Source organism: Bombina bombina, chromosome 6 (genome assembly GCF_027579735.1).
Source record: "Bombina bombina isolate aBomBom1 chromosome 6, aBomBom1.pri, whole genome shotgun sequence".
Taxonomy (NCBI): domain Eukaryota; kingdom Metazoa; phylum Chordata; class Amphibia; order Anura; family Bombinatoridae; genus Bombina; species Bombina bombina.
The window spans coordinates 348,899,080-348,925,529 of NC_069504.1; the positions used below are offsets into that span (position 1 = coordinate 348,899,080).

The 26,450-nt window shown below is 40.2% G+C and overlaps 1 protein-coding gene across 1 annotated transcript in view; it reads left to right on the plus strand.

Annotated features, from left to right (window-relative positions):
* DEPDC4 (DEP domain containing 4) overlaps positions 1-26,450 on the plus strand; it is a 195,974-nt gene that overhangs the window by 53,818 nt on the left and 115,706 nt on the right. The window contains exons 3-4 of the mRNA XM_053717002.1: positions 15,633-15,778; positions 21,980-22,160. Coding sequence (XP_053572977.1) covers positions 15,633-15,778; positions 21,980-22,160 — 327 coding nt within the window. The remainder of the gene's footprint in view (positions 1-15,632; positions 15,779-21,979; positions 22,161-26,450) is intronic.

A 26,450-nucleotide genomic window follows, 5' to 3' on the forward strand; every position in this document is an offset into this window, starting at 1 on the left:
TTATATCAGACAATTACTGATTTGGCTATATTTTATTAGATATGCATATAACGATCATAAAAATGAATTAAATTATTGGGAGGTAGTTTAACTTAAACAAAAACGTATTTAATTTTCTTTCCTATGACATGGAGGGTCCACAAAGTCATTCCAAATACTAGTGGGATATTCAACTCCTGGCCTGCAGGAAGGCGGCAAAGAGCACCCCATCAAAGCTGTTAAGTGTAACTTCCATAACCCCCTGTCATTCTCTTTGCCTCTGTCAATGGAGGTTGTGCGACGGTGTTTGAAGATATTTAATCCTTTTATGAGTACTTTTCCCTTCAAGCAAGGATTAGGGACTATGCTGTGTCCATGTCAATCTCTTTAGTAAGAGTAATGGTGGCTGTTAGCAGTTATAAAGCGGCAAGCTTGTCTTTGCTTTGTTTCTAACATTATTGCTTCCCCTTTGTTGAAAGCCAGGGTTGGTTACTCTGTTCTTTCTTTTCCTTCAGGTTCATGTCAGCGGTCGAATGAGGCTAACAAACCTGAAACTGCTGTAACTGCTCCACAGCAGAAAATTCTGGAGGGTAAGTCCTGTATTTCTTTCTTTAAGCATTGAAAGAAAGAGGACCAGACAATCAGGGACCTGGTGGGACCTGTCACCTGGAGGGTTTTGTATTTTATGAATTTCCCTAAAATTTGGAAGATCTTGCAGTGGAGCAGATTCCTTGGGTAATCCAGTGAAATGTAAATTATATTTGATGCCGCCTCTAGAGCCTTATCAAGAGTCGGGTAATATAGAGACCCAGGCTTATAAAGTATGGGGTACGTGTGTAACTCTCCTGTTTTCTACCTTCTCTAAAGGTAGGGGTTTTATCCCTATTTCATTCTAAGGAATTTTCTTTCCTTTCTAAATTTACTTTAGTTGCCTCTGGTCTCCTACACAGAGAGATGATTTTTAGACAGGACATTTTAGAGCGCTTTTTAATAGTGACACACTTCTCCTCTGTCGTGGTAAGATCGGACATGAGGTTTCATTTCTGCATTATGATGCAGGTACTTCATGTCAGTAATTTCTTTAGAAGTACTGAGGATAGTTTTGCTATAGAATGTCTCTTTAGTTTTTATGTACTATCCTGCTTTGTTGATTTAACGGTCACAATATGGTGGCTTGAACTTTTATGTAACTGTTCATCTAGCTGACTATCTCTATGGAATATTATTTTAAGGTCCGTGTCTCTGATTTACAATGTCAGCTTTTCATATATGTTGACATTACTAGGTAAGAGGTTACGCTTTAAAGAACTTTGTTTATTGGAGACCGGAGTTATTTTGTATACTCTCTCACTGTTTTTCTATTATGACCGCGAGCGGCCTTTTTTTCCATAGGCATATGTAAACCATGTACATTCTAGAGCTTCGATAATCTCATTCCCTCTCTCTTGCTTTTTATGAAGACAGCAGAATGTGTCTCGTTAGTGTCTGACAAGCTAGAGTGCAGGACCTAAAAATGCTGCACTGCGGTAGTTTAGTTTTTTTTAAACTTAAAGTGTATTTGATTGATGCTTCAAGTGAAGAGAGAGGGGGAGATTGTTTATCTGTGAGGTTTTTAGACAAAGGATGTACGTCCAAGGATTACAGTGGCAACCTGCAGCAAGTATTGCCACAGTTGCGGGAGCAGCATCCTATTGGTGCAATGTCCTATCTGATATCAGAGGAGACTATGGTAGAGGAGATCCAAGAAAGGGTCAAAGCTTTTAAACTGGTCTATTTCTTTATCTGCGATGCCAACATGCAGGTAATTGGACTAGGAGCTAGATTTCTAGATTCACTGTTCTAGCTCGCAGAGCTTGGTGGCTAAAAATCTTGGTCAGCTGATATATTTTCAAAGGCCAAGTTTTTGGCTTTACCTTTATAATGGTAAGACTCTATTTGGTCCTGGTCATTTCCGATATTCGGGTGGAAAGGGGATCTTTCCTACCTCAGGACAAGAAAGATAGACCTAAAGGTCATCAGAATTCTAATTTTTGTTGCTTTCGCAACTTTAAAGGTCAGAAGTCTTCCTCCTCCTCTTCCGAACCAGAGCAATCCAGGACCTCTTGGAAGTCCAGTCAGCTTTGGTATGGGGGAAGCAAAACCGGAAGCCTTCCACTGATTCTAAATCCGCATGAATGGTCCACCCCCGACCCATACTTGGTTCAAGTGGGGGGCAGACTTTCTCTTTTTAGCAGGCTAGGGTAAATTATGTCCCAGATCCATGGGCTGTGGACATAGTATCCCAGGATTTCAAAATAGGGTTCAAGTCTTGCCCTCCAAGGGGCAGATTTCGCCTGTCAATACTATCCTTAAACCAGGTAAAGAGGGAGGCCTTCTTATATTGTGTAAAAGACCTATCCTCCGTTGGAGTTCTTACCAGTCCCTTTAGAGAAACAGGGTCTAGGATTTTATTCAAATCTATTTGTGGTTCCCAAAAAGGAGGGAATTTTTCGTCCTATCCTAGATTTAAAATGCTTCGACAAATTCCTCATGGTTCCGTCCTTCAAGATGGAAACTATTCGTTCCATTGGTTCAAGAAGGTCAGTTCATGATGACCATAGACCTGAAGGACGCATACTTGCATGTTCCCATTCACAGGGATCATTACCAGTTTCTAAGGTTTGCCTTTCTGGACGAGCATTTCAAGTTTATTGCACTTCCGTTTGGTCTTGCCACAGCTCCCAGAGTATTCACAAAGGTTCTGGGAGCTCTATTGGCAGTGATCAGATCTCAGGAAATTTGCAGTGGCACCTTTTCTAGACTACACCTTGGTTCAGGCATCGTCTTTTTCAACTAGCAAGATCTCATTCAGACATGTTGTTGTCTTTTCTATGTTCCCACAGGTGGAAAGTGAATCTGGAGAGAGTTCTCTATTTCCATCTACAAGAGGAACAATCTCTAGGGACAATCTTAGATTCTCTGATTCTCTGCTCATGAAGATTTTCCTGACTAATGTCAGAAAATCCAAACTTCTTACTTGCTTTTCGTCCATCAGTGGTTCAATGCATGGAGGTGATTTGGTCTAATGGTGGCTTCCATGGACGTCATTCCTTTTTGCTCGGTTCCATCTACGACCGTGGCAGCTTTACATGATCTGAACAGAGACCATTCAGATTTGTCGCAGAGGATAAATCTGGATTCCCTAACGAGAATCTCGTGGTGGATTTCTCAGGAAAATCTGTCTCTGGGTACTTGTTTCCTGAGATCTTCCTGGGTGATCGTGACTACGGACGCCAGCCTTTTTTTAGGCTGGAGAGCTGTTTGGAGTTCTCTGAAGGCTCAGGGTCTGTGGTCTCGGGAAGAGTCTGCTCTTCCCATACACATCTTGGAGTTGAGAGCAATTTTCAATGCCCTGTCAGCTTGGCCTCAATTAGCTTTTGTCCGGTTTATCAGATTTCATTCGGACAACATCACCTCAGTGACTTACATCAACCACCAGGGAGGAATTCTGAGTTCATTGGCCATGAAGGAGGTGTCTTGCATTCTGCAGTGGGCGGAAGCTCACAACTGTCTCCTATCTGCCATCCACATTCTGGGAGTGGACAATTGGGAGGCAAATTTTCTGAGCAGACAGACTTTTCATCCCGGGGAGTGGGCTCTCCATCCGGAAGTATTCTCTCTCAGATAACCCTCAGTGGGGGGTTCCAGAGTTGGATCTGATGGTGTCCCGCCAAAACGCTGCGGTTTCAAAAGTACGGATGAAGGTCACGAGATTCTCAGGCCTTTCTGATAGATACTCTTGTTTCCTTGGATATTCTTTCTGGCATATCTGTTTCCTCCGTTTGCTCTCCTTCCATGAGTCATTGCCCCTATCAAACAGGAGAGAGTATTAGTGATCCTAATAGCTCCTGCATGGCCTCACAGGATCTGGTTCGCAGATCTGGTAAGGATGTCATCTCTACCTCCTTGGAGGTTACCTCAGAGGAAGGACCTTCTAATTCAGTATCCTTTCCTCCATCCAAACCTAGATTCTCTGAAGCTGACTGCTTGGAGATTAATCGCCTAGTTCTGTCTAGGCATGGTTTTTCTGAAGCGGTCATTGATACTATGCTTCAGGCTCGCAATCCGGTTACCCACAAGATTTACCATAAGGTATGGTGTAAATATCTTTATTGGTGCATATCGCTGGGTTTCTCTGGGAACCAGTTGAGGATTCCCCCGGATTTTGTATTTTTTTTTTCTTCAGGATGGCATGGAGAAGGGTTTGTCGGTCAGTACTCTGAAGGGTCAGATTTCTGCATTATCTATCCTTTTACACAAACGTCTGGCAGACTTACCAGATGTTCAAGCCTTTGTTCAGGCCCTGGTTAGAATCAGGAATGTGTTTAAACCTGTTGCTCCTCAGTGGAGCCTTAATCTAGTTCTTAAAGTTTTGCAGCAGGCTTCGTTTTGAGCCGATGCATGTTGTTGATATAAAATTATCTTGGAAGGTTTTGTTTTTACTTGCAATTTCTTCTGCTCGCAGAGTGTCTGTCTGAGCTTTCAGCTCTGCAGTGTGATTTCCCGTACCTTATTCTTCATGCAGATAAGGCGGTCCTTCATACTAGATTGGGTTTTCTTCCTAAGGTGGTGTCGGATCGAAACATTAATCAGGAAATTGTTGTTAGTTTTTGTTTTAATCCTTCCTCTCATAAGGAACGTCTTTTTCATAACTTGGATGTTGTGCGCACTTAATTACAAGCTACTAAAGATTTTCGGCAGTCTTCTGCCCGACTTGTTGTTTTCTCTGGAAAATGTAAGGCTACTACTACTCCTCTTCCTCCTTCCTCTCTTCTTCCTTTCTTCTTCCCTTCTTCTTTCCTTCTTCTTCCTCCTCCTTCCTTCCTTCCTTCCTTCCTTCCTTCCTTCCTTCTTTTTTCCTCCTTCCTTCTTCTTCCTCCTCCTCCTTCCTCTTCTTCTTCCTCCTTCTTCCTCCTTCTTCTTCCTCCTTCCTTCTTCTGGACAGCAGCCTCCTGAGAGAATTATGGCTCATTCTACTAGGGCTGCAAAAATGTTTCTGTGGAACAGATTTGCAAGGCGGCAACATGGTCCTCTCTGCATACAAATTTGATTATTTTGCCTCGGCTGAGGCGTCTCTTCTTCAAGCAGTGGTGCCTTCTGTTTATTTCCTCCTGCCTTGGACTCCCTCCCTGTTCATTCCGTGTCCTCTACCTTGGGTATTGGTTCCCACTATTAATTAGAATGACGTTGTGGAATCTCCATGTCATAGGAAAGAGAACAAAATTTATATTTACCTGATAAATTTCTTTCTTTCCAGGCATGGAGAGTCCACGACCCCGCCCTCTTTTTAATTATAAATCTGCAGTTTTTTTGAGTAAACCTCAGGCACCTTTTCACCCTTGTGTTTCTTCTTTGTCTATTTTCCTTCGGCTGAATGACTGTGGGTTATGGGTAAGGGAAGTGACACTTAACAGCTTTGCTGGGGTGCTCTTTGCTGCCTCCTGCTGGCCAGGAGTTGAATATCCCACTAGTAATTGGAATGACGTCATGGACTCTCCATGTCCGGAAAGAAATTTATCAGGTAAGCATAAATTTTTTATTTTTTTTTATATTTGTTATTTTTATTAAGAAAATCTTAGTCAAAATACATCATCCATTAGACAATTCAATTTTACATACATATATAGCAGGTAGAATTTGTCTCTACCTTTTTAAAGTCTTTCTTATCTGAGGAATGTTTAAGGTCATTCGGAGTTGAATTCAAACAGCTGGTAAGGTCTGTAGGGAAGGTACTCCGGTCCCTTGCTACATAGTGCTTGGATGTGTAAAATGATCATATCAAAAATAACAATCCAACGAATTAACACAAATAAAATAACAACAATATAACTTAGGAAAGTTCTCTTCTGCTTCTCTGTCAGTACTGTTAAAGGAAAATATAAAGAAAAGAAAAAAAAAACATCGCTCACCTACAACAAGTGTCATGGGCTGTCATGGCGGTCCGGCACTCCCTCGCTTCTAGGGTGTAGATCATCGATAAGTAAAACCATCCGATGACTGGTAGTGAGGTATGTATGGCCTTTTTGTGATTTAAAGGGTAGAGATGGACTGCCTCATAAGTATTCTTGCCACAAGAAACTAGCGTCTAGAATGGTTTGTGTTTTGTTACGGCACATGTAACCGTATTTTTCTAGGGAGAACTGTTCCTCTACCTCCTCTATCCACATGGGTTTGTTTAATATGGTAGGTTTTTTCCAATGTCTAGCTATCAGTTTTCTAGCACTGTTAAGGCCTATTTGTAGGACTAGAGTCTTCAGACGACATGGTATCTTTGGTAAATCATTTAATAGGGCTAAACTCGGTGTTAGTTGAAAGTTGGCTACAATACATTGTTTATAATAAGTTTCAACTGTGTCCCATAATGGGCGTATTTTAGGGCAATGCCACCACATGTGAACGACATTTCCATGGGCTCCACAGCCTCTCCAGCATGAGCCTGAGGTACCGGGGTGTATGTTAGCTATCCTCGATGGGGTGAGATACCATCGAAGCAGTAATTTAAAATTTAATTCTAGTATCGATGTGGAGGTTGAGGACTTTTTAACTGATAGGAATATTTTGTTCCATTTTTCTAAGTCTAGATTTAGTGCGAGATCTACGTTCCACTTAGCGGTGAATGGTGGTAATGTGTCTGATGTGGTACTGAGAAGGATCTTACGTGATAGTGAGAGTGTTCCTCTTGGGACTATCCCATTTAAGGCAGAGATGTTCAAAGGCTGTAGGTCTTCTCAGTAGGTCTGTTTTGTGGGGAGACGTATGTATGTAGTGGTGTAATTGGGCGTATTTTAGCCACTTGGAAAATTTTCCTTCAGCTATATCCATTAGTTTGTCTCTTTCTAATAGTTTTCCTGCTTCTGTAAATTTGAATAGAGGAATGGTATAGTCCCATTCGATTAGTCTTTGAAATCCTTTATCTAAACCTCCTACCATTTCTGCATTTAGGACAACTGGGAAGAAGGGTGATCTGTATGTAGATATGTGGTGTTTAGTGGCTATTATATGATCCCAACTTCTGAATAGCTGTTTGTGGATTTCAAGGTGATTACATTGGGGGGGGTCTAATGTCTTTAGAAACCCAGCAGAGAGCATGAACTTGGGGAGCTTTTAGGATGTGCGAGTCTATTGTAACCCATGCTTTGTATTCTTGTGTTTTGTGCCAATCTAGGATCCTCTGTAGCGTAACCACTTGGTAATATTCTTCAATCTTAGGTAGGCCTAGTCCACCATTTAGATTGGATCTGTACATCGTATTTTTGTTGATTCTTGGTCTACACTTATTCCAAACGAATGTGTTAAGGGTTTTCTGGACCCTATTTAGGTATGAGAGCGGGAGGTGTAGTGGGAGAGTTGGTAGAATATAAAGGATCCTAGGCAGTGTCGTCATTTTTATAGCTTGGATCCTACCCCACCAGGATATTGGTTTGTTCGTCCATGTTTTAAGGTCCCGTTGTGTGTTGAGTAAGAGTGCGGTGTAGTTTTTGTCGAATAGTGTTGTCTGATTCGGTGAAAGATAGATCCCTAAGTACTTGATTGTATCTGTTTTGAGTCGTAGTGGGCAAACCGACGATAGGGCTTTAAATTTGGTATCAGATAAATTAATGTTCAGGATCTCAGATTTCTGTTTATTGACTAAGAAGCTAGTGTATGTCCCAAATTCGTCCAGCTCAGACATAATCTCCGGGATGGACGTGGATGGGGATGAGACTGTGAAAAGCACGTCGTCCGCATATAGAGCTATTTTGTACTTTTGTTGGTCAATCTCTATTCCCTTAATATGGTGGTTCATGCTATTCGCGACACAAACACTTCCATCATTAAGATGAAGAGAATCGGGGACAGGGGGCACCCCTGACGTGTGCCATTCTGAATTGGGAAGGTCTCTGATAAAATTTGGTTGACTTTCACTTTAGCATTTGGGTGGGAGTATAAGCTGAATATTCTATTTATGATTTTGGGGCCAAATCCTATATCTTTGAGGAGTAATGTTAGAAATTGCCAATTTGTTCGATCGAATGCCTTTTCGGCGTCTATGGCTATGAGTACTGATTCGATGTTTTGATACTTGGAGTATTCTATTAGTGTTAAGGCTCTAAGGGTATTGTCTCTTGCCTCACGGCCAGGTACAAAGCCCACTTGGTCAGTGTGGATGATGTCGGTGAGAACTGAGTTTAGGCGATTTGCTATAATTTTCCCTAGTATCTTTATGTCAATGTTTAATAGTGAGATTGGTCTATAGCTAGCTGGTTCGTCGCTTGGTTTGTCGGGTTTTAAAATTACTGTAATGTATGCCGCTAAGGAGTCTTTCGTAAGGTTACTGTTTTCGTCTAGGGCCTTAAAGTGTTTTAGCAAATGAGGGGCTAAGATCTCTCTGAAAGTCTTGTAGTATAGGTTAGTTAAGCCGTCTGGTCCTGGGCTTTTTCCTGTGGGTAGGTCTTTAATAACTTTAAGAATTTCTGTCAATGTTATGGGTTTTTCTAGTTCTGATGTTTGCGTTTGTGTTAGTTTAGGAAGGTTGGCTGATTGGATATAATTTATCATCTTTTGTGTATGTGTTGGAGTGGTGTTAATCTCGATTATATAGTTGTTTGTAGAACTCTCTAAAGTGTGCAGCAATTGCTTTACTGTCCTATATAGGTTTCCCTTGGGGAGTCTTAAGGCTATGAATGTGTGTCATATAAGATCTATCTTTAAGTGTGTTGGCTAACAACCTGCCTGGTCGGCTTCCTTCATAAAGGTATTTCTTTCTAAGTTGTAGGGCTTTTCTCTGGACCTCAGTATAGAGCAATGTGTTAAGCTCTTTTCTGATATTCGTCAATTTGCTGAGAATAGTTCCATCTTGAGGCCTCTGTTTGTGACTGAGTTCTAGTGCATGTAGTTCTGCTGTCAGGGAGTTTAAATGGGTATCATACTGTTTTTTGAGGTAGGCTTTATGTTACTACAGTCAGGGGAGAGATACTGAACATGCAGGACATGGGGCTGAGAGCTATAAGCTACCTAGGACTTGAATAAACGCTGCTGTGATTCGTGGATGCGCTGTTTTCTTCTTGTCATTTCTTATACATCTTGCTGCAACGGGATACACATAGCTGGAGTTCCGTGATTCATCAGCTGCTCCTGTAAGGATCCTTCAGCATATATTCCATCAGACCAACTGGACATTACCACGTCGGATTTGCCGTGTATGCACATTTACTGAACAAACTTTGCCTCCATCTGGTTCAGCTAAGTTAACACACCAATCCTGCTACAATCAGTCTATATGCTTTTTGTGTGACTTAAACCAGCTACGGTTTTGGGACTGTTTTATTTTGGGACTGTTGTATTTTCACATATCTGTTGTGTACGTCGGTGATTGTATTTATGTCCCATATGTTTATACTATAGGGGAGTGGTTGTGTGTCTTCTGAGAAACAGATATTAGATACACCCCGTTTTTACTTTTTGATTATTTTTTTAAAGGGGAAGTTCTACGGGTGCCCCACCTGATTCAGTGTAGCGCTGTCATTTTCTCCTGTTTTAGGCTTTATATTTGATACATTCGCCCCTGAAAACTGTCTTGTGGGCCTCCCACACATAAAGAGGGTGAGTTTCTGGTATGGCGTTGGTATTAAAGTACTCTGTTAAGGTTGTCGTTAGTTTTTGTGTGGTAGGGGGGTGGTGTAGGAGGTATGTGTCCAGTCTCCATATAAATGGGTGTATGGGTGAGTCTTGCCAGGTTAGTTCCATTGTTATCATTGAGTGATCAGACCAGGTTGTCGGGATGATATCTGAGTCGCGTAACAAGAGAGAGGTGTGTCTGGTCCATGTAGAGATGGTCTATTCTAGAGTACATTGCCCATGGATGGGAATAGAAAGAAAAGTTCCGTTGTAATGGGTGTTGTAGTCTCCAAGTGTCAACTAGGCATAGGTGTTTAATGCATTTGAAGATAGTATGGGGGTCTCGGTGAGATTTTGGTGTTATTTGATGTTGTGTCCATGGCAGGATTTAAAGTAGCATTCAGATCTCCTCCAAAGATAAGGCATCCCCTATGTGCCTCCTGTACCATAGTCTTTAATTTGTTATAAAATCTAGTCTTATTTGTACTGGGGGCGTATATATTAACTAGGGTTATAGGTCTATTGTACAAAAGGCCCACTAAAATGAGAATCCTACCCTCTGTGTCTTGTTTAGTATTTAGCTGTTTGAAGGGGAGAGAGCGGTGTATAAGGATCCCTACGCCATTCTTTTTCTTGTCGTTGGAGTTGAAAAAGCTAAGCGGAAAGTTTCTATTCTGAAATTTGGGTTCCTTCAGTCTAGGGAAGTGTGTTTCTTGTATGAATGCAATGGAGCTTTTTTGCTTGGTGAACCATTGTAATGCGACTGATCTCTTTGTGGGAGAGTTTAGGCCTTTAGCATTTTGTGAGGTTATTAATATTGGTCTATGTGCCATGTGTGTCTTTGGTGTATGAATATTGCTCTGAGGTATGGGGTGCCAAATTTCTTACCGTATAATGTTGGTGAGGTACATCTGAGGTGTCCGCCATTTTGATATGTAGTGAATACTTTTGAGTGCGTGAGGGAGTGCCGGAGTCGCCAACACCGCCATATGTTGACCTGTAGAGCTGTACACAGTTCTGAAAGTGCTGAAATATAAGAAATCATCAACAATGTGAGTATCTCAAGAGGCCGTAAGTACATATATCTCTCTTGAAGTGACAGATGAGCAGTAAAGAGGGATAGGTCGGAAGAGAGGGGGGGATAGGGAAATTGTAAAAAGAAAGAACCAGAAAAAATACAAACAATAACTGGCCTAGGATCAGGGTAAACATCCCCGACCCTGGTAATGAAGGTATGGAGGAAAGGTAGTAACACAATATTACCACTGACATTTCCCCTTGTTCATGTTTAGTCAATATGTGAAGGGGGGGGGGTCTTTAAGAACGTTGGTGTGAAGTCATATAATCTTGTGGGTGTCTGGACATGAAAGCAATTCAGAAAGTGAACAGGGAAGTCCAGACAAATCTGAGACTAGGTGAGTAAGCTTAGAGTTCCATGGTTATTCTCAGGTTCTCAAGTTGGGACTGAGGTCGAGGTCTGAGGGTCGCAGGATGTTGAGTGCGTTGTTTTGCGTTTCCTACTAACTGTGGTCCACCTTTGGCGTTGAATTTTTGGTATGGGGTATGCTGTTGTTGCTTGAGTTTCTTCTGCTTGGTCCGGCGGTTGTGGAATTTGTCTTGGTAGGGGGATGTTTAATTGAGTGCAGAAAGAGTCTTGGTAGGGGGATGTTTAATTGAGTGCAGAAAGAGTCTAAGTCCTCCAGATCTTTATAGGTTGCTTCTTTGTTTTCCTTGATTACTCTTATGGAGAAGGGGAATCCCCACCTATAGGGGATGTTGTGATCCTGTAGATGTGTTGTAAGGAATTTGACCTCCCTTCGTTTGGAGAGGGTTAACGGACTTAAGTCCGCAAATATTTGTATCTTGTCATCGTCTTATAGGTGCCTTCTTTCTGGCTGCGAGCAGTATTAGTTCTTTGTCTTTAAAATTGTGGCAGCGCAGAATAACGTCTCTTGGCGGAGCTTTGGGCGGAGGTTTAGGTTTTAAAGCTCTATACATTCTATCTATCGAGATGTTGGAGCCTTCATTCTTGTCTAATAAGTGGCTAAAGAGATCTTGAACATATTGCGGAAGTGTAACCGCTGTGATGCTTTCTGGTATTCCCCTTATTCTTAAGTTTTGGCATCTGCCACGATTGTCCAGATCCTCTATTTGCATCTGCATTTGTTTTATTTCGTTATTTTGGTGCTGAATCTGTAAGCTTTGCAAGTTGATTGGTTCAGAGATCTCTTCAGCATGTCCTTCTAATTGTAACACTCTGTTGCCTAAATCTCTGATGTCCCTTTTAACCTCAGTTAAACTGTCTCTTATGAGCTGACTGACCTGGTTCATAAATGTTGTGAAATCCTCTTTTGTGGGGAGAGAACTCAGGTCTGCCTTTGTTAAAGGGAGGTTAGATTCAGTTGGAATGGTGTCAGTGTCTTCTTCTTGCATGTCACTATCTGACTGTGTATTGTCAGGAGGCACTGAAGTGGTCGTGTCTACCGTTTTGAAATATGAATTGAGCTTGAATGCTGAGGTAGTTTGTGTCTTTGTCGCTTTGTCACTTTTGGTAGGACGCCTGGACGCCATAGTTGTAGTTTATAAAAAGTATGATGTCTGCCGAAGCTAGTCAGGGGCTTGTTGTGTTTTGTCGGCACCTCTTTATGTGTTTACACTGCAAGGTATGGGGTTATGCAGCTGTCCCCTCTGTGCGTTGTGTATCAAGGAAGGTTAATTTACTAGGAAGCTGCAGGTGTTGGTTAAGGCCTGCTTATCTTAGAATAGGGCTGTAACGTGTTATTCTTAAAGGCCCTGTTATGACCGTGTTTTAAGTGTTATAGATTTGTTTGTTAACCCGCTGCTTATGATGTGGGTCTTAGTTGTCAGTGAAGTGCTTACCCCAACCTGCTTGGTAATAATGTCTCTGCTGTGTCTCTGGGGCCGTAAGCCTGGTAAGTACTGCGTGTTGTTCCGGTAAGCGTACCGGGAGTCCTCGTTGGTATCTAGCGTCGGCTGGGGTCTTTACTTGTGTTGTGACGGGTTCCGGAAGGGTAGCTCTTTTGTGAGCTTACTGTGTTAGGTTGGTCGTGGTGTTGGTCGATGATTCCCTGTGGCGCAGTTAGTTTAAGATGGCGCCGGATCTTTTCTGGGAGCGCGGGTGTTAGGATTATTTTCTGCTGACCACTGCATTCCTCGCTCCTTCACTGTAGCTGACGTTGTTCCTGGAGGTCTCAGTCCCCTTCATGTGTCTTTTAGAGTTTCCCGATGGTTATTTAGCCCTTCATATGTGCATTAAGGGGAAAGACTGCACGGAGCTTCGTTATTTTGCATCCATACTGGTTCACGGCTGGCTCCGCCTCATAAATTTTGTTTTTAATGCTTGCCCCTCCCTCCTCACTCTTAGTTCCTTGTGCAGATCTATATCACTCCAATCAATCTTCTATTTAGTGAGCTTTTTGAATCTTGCTATCAGTGATTCTTTTTAGATTTGCAAGTAAGCATCAGCATTAAATGAACAGTAAAGTCAAAATTTAAACTTTAATGATTCAGATATAACATGCAATTTTTTAACTGCTCAGAAGCAGTGCACTACTTTAAACTAGCTGCTTGTCACTGTCTCACACAATGTGTTCAGCTAGTCCCCATTAGAGCACTGATCTCCTTCAACAAAGGATACCAAGAGAATTAAGCTAATTAGATAAGAGAAGTAATTTGGAAAATTGTTAAAAATTGCATGTTTCTGAACCATGAAAGTTTTAAATTTTTACTTTACTGTCCCTTTAATGCTATTGCGCCCCTGCAAATCTATGTACACAATCAACCCATACTAAGTTTCAAGAAGCTCAATAAATAGTGTTTGGAGTGAAATAGATCTGCACAAGGACCTAAGTGTGAGGAGGGAGGGGCAAACATTAAAAAGGAAATGTGTTATTGTTTTAGTTAAATAAAACTATTTAAATTGTTATTGTTAAGGTAATCGTTATTTTTTTCCTTCCAATAAAGTACAGCTGAAAATGTATGAATGACCTATTAAACTGGAGATTGTCCACCTACCAACAATTTCAATGATCTGTATATGCATAGATCCCAGAGGCAGAACTTTTCTTCACTTTCTGCGCTGAGTTTTTTTTTTTAGTGAAAATTTTTCTGCAGGTCATTTTTAAATAAAATTTAATTTTAAGTTAGGCAGTTACACTAAGGCACCAGTCCAATTGCAATGTGTTGTTTAACTGAAGAATAAAGCTATTTTTAAAAATTTATAATATAATGCAGTAGTTTAAAATTGAATTGCAAATTAGCTGCATACAAAAACAGAAATAGTAAAATGTCTGTTGAATAAATTTTGTTTCCTTTTCTCTTGGTCTAACATAGAATGGTAGTAATAAAAAAAAATTCAATGCTCATACAGACGGACGACTTACATTCAGAACAAACAGCTTTGCAGACTGGGAAAGGCTAGGGGGCGGGTTTGGAAAAATCTCCTAGAGCAATTCAACAATAAATGCACTGCTGCTTTGCAGTGCTACTGCATATTAGACTGTTCACTTCAAACAGCAGTTAGCTCTGGATGCACTGTGATAAGGAACACTTACACAGTGCAACCAGAGCACAGCTATGTTTAAAGAGAGCTGTCTAATGTGGAGCAGCACTACAAAGTTAAAGTGCTAAAAGTTCCTGCATGTGTCCTGTTCTTTCAGCAGACATGCTGCATTTTCTGCGATGACATCTCAGATCACAGCATGTTCTGCCTTGTGCATAGCTAATGTTTTATAACCAAGTCAGTAATTGTCTGATATAACTGGAAAAAGTTATTCTAAGAATGAAAACCATGATTTAAATTTGGTTTTACTGACCAAGTGATTTTAAAGGGACAGTCTACACCAGAATTTTTATTGTTTTAAAAGATAATCCCTTTATTACCCATTCCCCAGTTTTTTCCCCAGTTTTGCATAACCAACACAGTAATATTTATATACTTTTTACCTCTGTGATTATCTTGTATCTAAGATAGTAAGGGAAGGGGAAAGGAATGGGAATAAAGAGGGGATTAATAGCACTCTTATCCTAAATATTATGACAAACTGTTGTGAAACGGTATATAAACACCGCTAGGAGGTGGTGAGAATATATTAAAACATACAATTTTATTGAATTGTTTAAAATCTAAAGCAAGTTTAGAAAAGGCGATATACAAATCGCCAAAATAATACCCACAACTACTAAAGCAAAGAGCAACACTTAATATCCAGCACAACTTAAAAGCTATTTAAATATCACCCCCCTGTATTCTTGGCCGATAACAGGATACTTCAGCATCAGGTGTCAGGGGTAACACAGGATAGCATATCCAAGCAGTGTCTGAAAGACCAAATAAGTAGTTGCCAATGCTCAAAGATTATTAAAAACCAGCACCATGTATATAAGCCTCTGCAAACTGCCCCTTTATTTCTGTTCTTTTGACAGACTTGCAGTTTAGCCAATCAGTGCTGGCTCCCAGGTAACTTCACGTGCATGAGCACAGTGTTATCTATATGAAACACATGAACTAACACCCTCTAGTGGTAAACTATTAAAATGCATTCTGAAAATTGGTGGTCTTCAAGGTCTAAGAAATTAGCATATGAACCTCCTAGGTTAAGCTTTCAACTAAGAATACCAAGAGAACAAAGCAAAATTGGTGATAAAAGTAAATTGGAAAATTGTTTAAAATTACATGCCTTATCTGAATCATGAAAGTTTATTTTGGACTAGACTGTCCCTTTTAAATCAAATCCACCCTGCTATAAATGTAATAGAATGGTCTGATAAATGTTTGGCAGTAACTTTGATTTCCTCTTAAAATCACAGCATTTTGTGCAAATAGATGTATAATGGATTGCTAGATCCAATTAGAAGTAATATACGGAGCACCAAAACCTCCAACACCACTTACTAATCGGTACAAGTATTTTACCCACAGTTCAGGTTTTTATTACAAGCAGCTCACGTACTGAATGGAATCTAGTTGTTCTAACAAGCTTTTAACCACTACACAGATCTGGATGTTCCTCAACAATATGCAATCCTTCTGCTCTGGGATCTCAAGATGAAAAACTGACTAAGCTACTGAAAGGTATCTGTGACCATCCCAATGCACAACAGGACGTTGAGCTCTGTAAAACAAGAACTATTTCACAAAAAGGTAATATCAATTGTTTTAAAGGATATTAAACAGTTTGACATTGTAAAATGTTTAATAATTTGTAGTAAAAAAAAAAAAAGCACATTTGCTATTTACTTTCATTACGTGTATTTATTTTGTCAAATGTTCCTGTAATTTCTGTTAAAGCTTCAAGTGAAGACTCTAGATTTAAAAGTGCATTAAAACCTCTTGCTTGTACTTTGTGCCACACTCCCAACAAAGGCCAAAAAGCAAAATCTGTAAACTAGGTTTTCTAAATGCTGTACATTTCCTATAGCAAGCATTGGATGTGCAGGATTTTGAAGATTACAGAATTTGGCATTTGGCGCCTCTAGGGAATGTGGGATGAAGCACCTAGAAAAGAAAACCTAGGTCACAACATGGCGTGACCCATTACTTTTTGGGCACTTGGTTTACATTTTTTTCAATTTTTAACCCCTAGACGCCATTAGAATGTTCTTTGCCTAAGTGTGTTAAATTCAGTGTGGGTACATGAATTTACTGAATAGATGTCTACTACATCTATAGACTACATCTATTCAGTAAATTCATGTACCCACACTGAATTTAACACACTAATTGCGGTAAATTAAAGCTAAATAAATTATAAAATATATGACCAATGTACACAAGGTGTTAAATCCGTAGCCCACTTTATTAACAAAGGCTAATACTTCCACTAAAAAAAAAAATGACACCTATTTCCTCCAAATAAAAGGGTAAAATAAACAGACACTAACGCGCTCACAGATATTAAGTACTAGGCACCCACTACCCCAACGTATTAAAAGGTGACAAAAACTAGTGAGTACCGATTAATCTATTTATACAAGCAAGGCCAACATATGAATGAATAGGTCTCACAAGTAACCAGCTAGCAACTAGAGACAGAGTGATCTTAAATGTTAGTATCTACCCATCTTTAAGGTAAAATATTAAAAGTTAAATTTTAAAACCCAAACACTTACCTCTACCCCAGTCTGGGCAGAGAGTGCTATATAGCATTTCTTTCTAGGGAGTCTAATCCCAATTGTTTCAAAAAGTTTAGTACTAAATGCTAGCACCACTCCTCAACAAGAATACAATATATTGATACTATAAACAAATAAGTATCCTAAGTAACCAAAATTAATGAGGAGTTTGCCTTCATAGTTCCCTTGTTATTCTTTGTGTTTCAAATAATTTCTTTCTTTGTTTACATCAGAACTTGAATGAATGGGTCCATCCTGAAGGGTTTAAACATGTAATACACATTTAAAACGTATACATCTGCATATTATTCTGTCTAATCTTTACTTTGAATACTTAATTTTATCTATCATTTATTTAGTGTTTATTGTCACTTTAGTAGAATCTATTGTATATTTGCCAGAAACTCGAGTTTTACAGTAAATATAATCATGCAAACCAACGTGGAAGCAAACATTAAATAATTGTTTAAGGGAAATTAAATCCAAAATGTATTTCATGATTCAGATAGAGAATACAATTTTAAACAACCTTCCCATTTACTTCTATTATATAATTTGCTTCATTATTTAGGTATCCTTTGTTGAAGAAATCAAATGCACACCAATCAGCAGCTACAGACCCTATTTCTCCTACATTGGTGTGTCCGGTCCACGGCTTCATCCTTACTTGTGGGAATATTCTCTTCCCTAACAGGAAATGGCAAAGAGAGCACAGCAAAAGCTGCCCATATAGCCCCCCCTCTGGCTCCGCCCCCCAGTCATTCTCTTTGCCGCTCTGAACAAGTAGCATCTCCACGGGGATGGTAAAGAGTATGTGGTGTTAATTGTAGTTTTTATTTCTTCTATCAAGAGTTTGTTATTTTAAAATAGTGCCGGTTTGTACTATTTACTCTACAACAGAAAGTGATGAAGAGTTCTGTTAAGAGGAATATGATTTTAGCACCAGTAACTAAAATCCATTGCTGTTCCCACGCAGGACTGTTGAAACCAGAGAACTTCAGTTGGGGGGGAACAGTTTGCAGACTTTTCTGCTCCAGGCATGACTAGTCTCTTTTCTAACAAGACATAGTAATGCTAGAAGACTGTCATTTTCCCTTATGGGATCGGTAAGCCATTTTCTTAGACTCATAACAGAATGAAGGCTTATAAATGGACTATATACTGGTTGACACTATTGTGGGCTAAATCGATTGATTTATATAATATTTATATGATTTTTGGAGTGTTTTGAGATTGGAAACACTTTTGGGAACGTCTTTATTACGCCTGGCAGTTGTTTAGACACCTAATCTATTCAGGAAGGCCCCTTCACTCTGGTATGCAGAGGGAGGAGGCCTCATTTTCGCGCCTTAATTGCGCAGTTACTTCTGGAAGCTGTGCATGCAGCTTCATGTGAGAGGGTCCTGTGGCCATAAAAGCGATTTCTAGAAGGCTTATTTCTGTGGTGAATAACCCCCAAGGAAGGTAAAGCCGCAGCAAAGGCTGTGGCAGGGACTGTAGTGGGTTTAAACTGGTAAATTGAACAATTGGCTCCGGTTTGCTCATTTAAGGGGTTAAAGACTTGAAATTGGTGTGCAGTACATTCAAAGCATTAAGACACTAGGGTGCAAATTTTGTAAAGATCGGATATTTCCTTCATAGTTTTTCAAACATTCAGAAATAAAGTGTACTCTTTTTATTATTTAAAGAGACAGTAACGGTTTTGTTTAAAAACGGTTTTATTGCATTAATAGCCTGCCTAAGTCTGTCTAACATGTCTGTACCTTCAGATAGAATATGCTCTGTGTGTATGGAGGCCAAGGTGGTTCCCCCTTTAAATGTATGTGAAAATTGTGCCATGGCGTCCAAACTAAGTAAGGACAGTACTGTCGCATTTAATAAGGTTGCCCAAGATGATTCTTCAAATGAAGGTAGTGGGGATAGTTCATCATCCTCTCCTTCTGTGTCAACACCAGTTATGCCCGCGCAGGCGACACCTAGTACATCTAGCGCGCCAATGCTTGTTACTATGCAACAATTAACTGCAGTAATGGATAATTATATAGCAAATCTTTTATCCAAACTGCCAGCACTTCCCAGAAAGCGTGATTGCTCAGTTTTAAATACAGAGGATGAGCAAGTGGGCGCTGACAATAATTTATCTGTTATACCCTCACACCAGTCTGAATTGGCAGTGAGGGAGGGTCTGTCTGAGGGAGAAATTTCTGATTCAGGAAAAGTTTCTCAGCAGGCAGAACCTGATATCGTGACGTTTAAATTTTAAGTTAGAACATCTCCGCGCCCTGCTTAAGGAGGTGCTAACTACTCTTGACGATTGCGACTCTTTGGTGATTCCAGAGAAATTGTGCAAAATGGACAAATTCCTTGAGGTCCCTGTGCACGCTGATGCCTTTCCGATACCCAAGAGGGTGGCGGACATAGTGAACAAGGAGTGGGAGAAGCCAGGTATACCTTTTTGTCCCACCTCCTATATTTAAGAAAATGTTCCCCATTGTCGACCCCAGAAGGGACGCATGGCAAACAGTCCCTAAGGTTGAGGGGGCAGTTTCTACGTTGGCCAAGCGCACGACTATTCCCATTGAGGACAGTTGTGCTTTCAAAGATCCTATGGATAACAAATTGGAAGGATTGCTTAAAAAGATATTTGTTCTCAAGGTTTCCTTCTCCAGCCAATTTCGTGCATTATTCCTGTCACAACGGCGGCGTCTTTTTGGTTCTGCAATTGTGGCGCGCAGAGCGCTTTAGCTAAAATCTTGGTCGGCGGATGTGTCGTCCAAGACAAAACTGCTTAATATTCCTTTCAAAGGTAAGACCCTTTTTGGGCCAGAATTGAAGGAGATTATTTCAGACATCACTGGGGGGAAGGGCCATGCCCTCCCACAGGATAGGCCTTTCAAGGCTAAGAACAAATCTAATTTTCGTTCCTTTCGCAATTTCAGGAACGGGCCGTCTCCTAACTCTGCAACCTCTAGACAAGAGGGTAACTCTTCCCAGCCTAAACCAGCATGGAAACCAATGCAGGGCTGGAACAAGGTTAAACAGGCCAAGAAGCCTGCTGCTGCTACCAAGACAGCATGAAGGGGTAGCCCCTGATCCGGGACCGGATCTAGTTGGGGGCAGACTTTCTCTCTTTGCTCAGGCTTGGGCAAGAGATGTTCCGGATCCCTGGGCACTAGAAATAGTCTGTTTACAGACCTATGACTCCTCCATGGAGTCTAAACTTAGTTCTTTCAGTTCTGCAAGGGGTTCCGTTTGAACCTTTGCATTCCATAGATATCAAGTTGCTATCTTGGAAAGTTCTGTTTTTAGTGGCTATTTCTTCTGCCAGAAGAGTTTCTGAATTATCTGCTTTGCAGTGTACTTCTCCCTATCTGGTATTTCATATAGATAAGGTAGTTTTACGTACCAAACCTGGTTTTCTTCCAAAGGTAGTTTCCAACAGGAATATTAACCAGGAAATAGTTGTTCCTTCTCTATGTCCGAATCCAGTTTCAAAGAAGGAACGTTTGTTACACAACCTAGATCTGGTCCGTGCTTTAAAATTCTATTTAGAAGCAACAAAGGATTTCAGACAGACATCATCTTTGTTTGTGGTTTATTCTGGTAAGAGGAGAGGGCAGAAATCTACTGCTACCTCTCTTTCTTTTTGGCTGAAAAGCATCATCCGATTGGCTTATGAGACTGCCGGACGGCAGCCTCCTGAACGAATTACAGCTCATTCTACTAGAGCTGTGGCTTCCACATGGGCCTTTAAGAACGAGGCTTCTGTTGATCAGATCTGTAAGGCAGCGACTTGGTCTTCTCTGCATACTTTTGCCAAATTTTACAAATTCGATACTTATGCTTCTTCGGAGGCTGTTTTTGGGAGAAAGGTTTTGCAAGCCGTGGTGCCTTCCGTTTAGGTAACCTGATTTGCTCCCTCCCTTCATCCGTGTCCTAAAGCTTTGGTATTAGTTCCCACAAGTAAGGATGAAGCTGTGGACCGGACACACCAATGTAGGAGAAAACAGAATTTATGTTGACCTGATAAATTTCTTTCTCCTACGGTGTGTCCGGTCCACGGCCCGCCCTGGCTTTTAGTCGGGTTTAAAATTTATTTCTGTACACTACAGTCACCACGGCACCCTATAGTTTCTCCTTTTTCTCCTAACCGTCGGTCGAATGACTGGGGGGCGGAGCCAGAGGGGGGGCTATATGGGCAGCTTTTGCTGTGCTCTCTTTGCCATTTCCTGTTAGGGAAGAGAATATTCCCACAAGTAAGGATGAAGCCGTGGACCGGACACACCGTAGGAGAGAGAAATTTATCAGGTAAACATAAATTCTGTTTTTAATGCTTTTCAACAAAGGACATCAAGAGAATGAAGTATAATGGAAAGCTGATTAAAATCACATGATCTTTCTGAAACAAAAAATGGGTTTCATGTCCCTTTTAAAGGGATACTAAACCCAATTTTTTCCCTTTAAAGGGACAGTACACTGTAAAATTGTTTTTCTATTAATGTATTTTAAATGACTGCAGAGTATAAAATATTTGAGAAATTCCATTTTCATGCTTATTTGTGTATATGAAGTAGCTGATTTTGTGCTTTGAAACCACAGCTTATTACAATGCGTTGAACTAAAAGGTGATATCAGATCTCATTATGTTCTAAGTTTGTGTAAACAGACTTGCTTCCTTATCTTTTATTTGGCTGGAACACCAAAGCTCAATACATAGAGAGAACAATGGAAAATGATCATTTTATTACTTAACTATCCTGCATCCCACTGAGAGTGTAATCTCTTCTGCTGGCTGTGTATACTTAGGCTATTCAATAGCCTATACTCCAGTATTAATTTGTTCAGTATAGGTGACAATACCACAGGCTAAATCAGCTTTTTCAAATGCTGAAATAGGAGTAAAGGATTTAATACACTCTATTATACACACAATTTAATACACTCTAGCAGGTTAAAAGGATAATTGGGAATAATTTAAAGGGGAGAACATTTTTGGGTGAACTGTCCCTTTAATGATTTAGATACATATAATTTTAAACAACTTTCTAATTTACTCCTATTAATTTTTTTTTTCGTTCTTTTACTGTCTTTATTTAAAAAACAGGAATGTAAAGCTTAGGAGCCGGCACATTTTAGGTTAAGAACGAACCTGGGTTACGCATCCTTATTGTTGGCTAAATGTAGCTTTGGATGCAGTTCATTTGTAACATTTTAATTTTCTTATTTGTAGATATTGAAAATTTATGGAAGCAACAGATTATGTTACGCCTTCTACAGTTAATCCACATTCCTTTTCTGGAAGATATTTTGGAGTCTCCAGCTAAAACTGAGCAAAGGAAACATTTCAGTGATCTTATTGTTTCTAATACATTCCTGGATAGAGAGGTTCTACAAATGCTCAGCTTGCCTAAGTAAGTAATATGATCTTTCATTTCCATTCAACCTTCAGTGCCTAGGTGATATTAATAATTATTTGATCACTAGTTTTATGCAGTACAAAACTTTATTCCTCCTTTTTTTAAATAAAATGTGTTTAGAGTGCACACAAAATAAAGGATACAGTGCCCTCCACTAATATTGGCACCCTTGGTAAATATAAAAAATTGTCTTTATTGTTTTAATCTTTTGTTAAATACACAAAAATACTCTGCTGTCATGGATATCAAACCATTGCAAACACAACACAGGTTTTAAAAAAAATTAAAAAAAAAATTAAAAATAAAAAAATAAAAAAAAATTGTTAAATGTGTGGCACAATTATTGGCACCCTTTTAGTCAATAATTTGGGCTACCTCCTTTTGCCAATATAACAGCTTTCAATCTTCTGCTATAATGCCTGATGAGGTTGGAGAATACATGGCAAGAGATCTTAGACCATTCCTCCATACAGAATCTCTCCAGATCCTTCAAATTTTGTGGTTGACGCTGACGGACTCTCCTCTTCAGTTCACACCACAGGTTTTCTATGGGGTTCAAGCCAGTTAACTGGGATGGCCATAGCAGGACCTTAAAGTGAATGTAAACTTTCATGAATCGGTGCCCGGTTTTTAAAAATAGTATTAAAAACAGGGGCACTTTAATTCATTAAAGTTTACATTGCAGCGTTTTTTAGAAATACTTACCTTTTTTCTTCAGTAAAGCCGGATCGCTGATCCCCCGCCCGCAGTTCCTCTGTCCTTACATCACCAATGACGAAAGTCTTCCTCCAATCATGGCTTCCCCCCAAGAGCGTCCATCTCGTGAGGCCACGCCGTGATTGGAGGAAGCCGGTTTCGTCATTGCTGTGTAAGTACAGCAGGAAGAAGCGGGTGGGGGATCGCCGATCCGGCTTTGGTGAAGAAAAAGGTAAGCATTTGTAAAATACGCTGCAATGTAAACTTTCATGAATGAAAGTGCCCCTGTTTTTAATAGTATTTTTAAAAACCGGGCACTGACTCTTGAAAATTTATATTCGCTTTAATTTTGGGGTCAGTAAACAATTTTTGTGTTTATTTTGATGTATGTTTTTGCATTATTGTCCTGCTGGAAGATCCAACCACTGACCTTTTTTAAGCTTTCTGGTAGAGGAAGTCAAACACAAAGAGCCACCACCATATTTAACCGTGGGCATGAGGTACTTTTCCATATACCTCTGGGGTTTATTGGCAAAAAGCTTTAGTTTGGCTTCATCTGACCATATAACCCAATCCCATTTGAAGTTCCAGTAGTGTCTTGCAAACTGAAGACACTTGAGTTTGTTTTTGAATGAGAGTTAACGCTGTTACAAACTTTACTTGCAATAAAACTGCTTGACTTACATATGCGGTAGGTGTGGTGCATTGAGCCTCTTTAATATATGAATTGACTCTATATGCGTAATTCCCACCCATGACCCACATTTGTTAAAAGCAGTCCGATTCACTTTAACTTCAAAGAAACAAAGTCTGTTGTTGCTTATCATTACTGCTGCACTTTGACCTCCTGACCGGAACCGGCCCACAGCACGGGACATCCCGCAAATACGGCTGTGAATGTGTCTTTTAAATTTAACTCAGTCATTGGATACAAGCCAGAAGATTCTGCAAGCTTTTCACTGTTTTATAAACAACGCAGAGGGAATCATCCAAGTTATACCTGCATTCATATAAACAGCTGGATCAGACACTCTAATCACTGGCCTGATTGTGAAAGGACGGTATCATTGACTCTGTTTCAATTTTAACATTGTGTTATTTTGCAACATATTACTATTTTTTTTAGTTACCTACAGCACTACACACTGATGTTTTACGATTTATGTTGATTCTTATCCTATTTTAATTGTACTATTTTACTTTGTATCAGATGCCGTCATCGCTTATTGTAATACAATTATAAACTTTTTTATTATACTCTTGTGTAATCCACATTACTTATATAGTTCTTTAACTCTCATATGTTGTTTTTTACAGCGCGTTCCCATATCCCCTTGTTCTTTGTCATTAGCTCTGACATCATTTTCTCCAACATTGGTGTGTCCGGTCCACTGCGTCATCCATTACTTGTGGGAATATTCTCTTCCCCAACAGGAAATGGCAAAGAGCACAGCAAAAGCTGTCCATATAGCCCCTCCTCAGGCTCAGCCCCCCAGTCATTCTCTTTGCCGCTCTGAACAAGTAGCATCTCCACGGAGATGGTGAAGAGTATGTGGTGTTTAGTTGTAGTTTTTTATTCTGCTATCAAGAGTTTATTATTTTAAAATAGTGCCGGTTTGTACTATTTACTCTAAAACAGAAAGGGATGAAGAGTTCTGTTTAAAAGAGGAGTATGATTTTAGCAGCAGTAACTAAAATCAATTGCTGTTCCCACACAGGACTGTTGAGCTGAGAGAACTTCAGTTGGGGGGAACAGTTAGCAGACTTCCTGCTCAAGGTATGACTAGTCCATTTTCTAACAAGACTGTGTAATGCTAGAAGACTGTCATTTTCCCTCTTGGGGATCGGTAAGCCATTTTCTTAGACTCTTAACAGAATGAGGGCTTATTATGGGCTATACACTGGTTGACACTCTTGTGGGCTAAATCGATTGCTTTATTAAAGTTTTTTATGAAATCTGAGGTGATTTATAAAACTTTTATTGTGGGGGAACGTTTTTAGGCGCCAGGCAGTTGTTTAGACACCTTTCCAGTCAGGAAGGGCCTTTCACTATAGTAGGCAGAGCCTCATTTTCGCGCCATAATTGCGCAGTTTCTTTTGGATGCAGTGCATTAAGACACTGTGGTGAAAATTTGGTAAAGATTGGATATTTCCTTCATAGTTTTTCACACATTCAAAAATAAAGTGTGCTCTGTTTAACATTTAAAGAGACGGTAACGGTTTTGTTTTAAAACGGTTTTATTGCATTATTAGCCTGTCTAACCTGTCTGTACCTTCAGATAGAACATGTTCTGTATGTATGGAGGCCAAGGTGGTTCCCCCTTCAAATGTATGTGATAATTGTGCCATAGCGTCCAGACAAAGTAAGGACAGTACTGTCACATTTAATAAGGTTGCCCAAGATGATTCCTCAAATGAAGGTAGTGGGGATAGTTCATCATCCTCTCCTTCTGTGTCAACACCAGTTATGCCCGCGCAGGCGACCCCTAGTACATCTAGCGCGCCAATGCTTGTTACTATGCAACAATTAACGGCAGTAATGGATAATTCCATAGCTAATATTTTATCCAAAATGCCAGCATTTCAGAGAAAGCGTGATTGCTCAGTTTTAAACACAGTGGAGCAAGAAGGCGCTGACGATAGTTTATCTGTCATACCCTCACACCAGTCAGAAGTGGCAGTGAGGGAGGGTTTGTCAGAGGGAGAACTTTCAGATTCAGGAAGAATTTCTCAATAGGCAGAACCTGATGTTGTGACGTTTAAATTTAAGTTAGAGCATCTCCGCGCATTACTTAAGGAGGTGCTATCTACTCTGGATGATTGTGACTCTTTGGTCATTCCAGAAAAATTGTGCAAGATGGACAAATTCTTAGAGGTCCCGGTGCACCCTGATGACTTTCCGATCCCTAAAAGGGTGGCGGACATAGTGAATAAGGAGTGGGAGAAACCAGGCATACCCTTTGTCCCACCTCCTATATTTAAGAAATTGTTCCCCATGGTCGACCCAAGGAAGGACACATGGCAAACAGTCCCTAAGGTTGAGGGGGCAGTTTCTACCCTAGCCAAACGCACGACTATTCCCATTGAGGACAATTGTGCTTTCAAAGATCCTATGGATAAAAAATTGGAGGGTTTGCTTAAAAAGATTTTTGTTCATCAAGGTTACCTCCTCCAGCCAATTTCGTGCATTATTCCTGTCACTACGGCGGCGTGTTTCTGGTTCGATGAACTAGAAAAGTCGCTTAATATGGAGACTCCATATGAGGAAGTCATGGACAGAATTCACGCACTTAAGTTAGCTAATTCCTTTATTTTAGATGCCGCTTTGCAATTATCTAGATTAGCGGCGAAAAATTCAGGGTTTGCAATTGTGGCACGCAGAGCGCTCTGGCTAAAGTCTTGGTCGGCGGATGTATCTTCCAAGACAAAATTGCTTAATATCCCTTTCAAAGGTAAGACCCTTTTTGGGCCAGAATTGAAAGAAATTATTTCAGACATCACTGGGGGGAAGGGCCATGCCCTCCCACAGGATAGGCCTTTCAAGGCTAAGAATAAGTCCAATTTTCGTTCCTTTCGCAATTTCAGGAA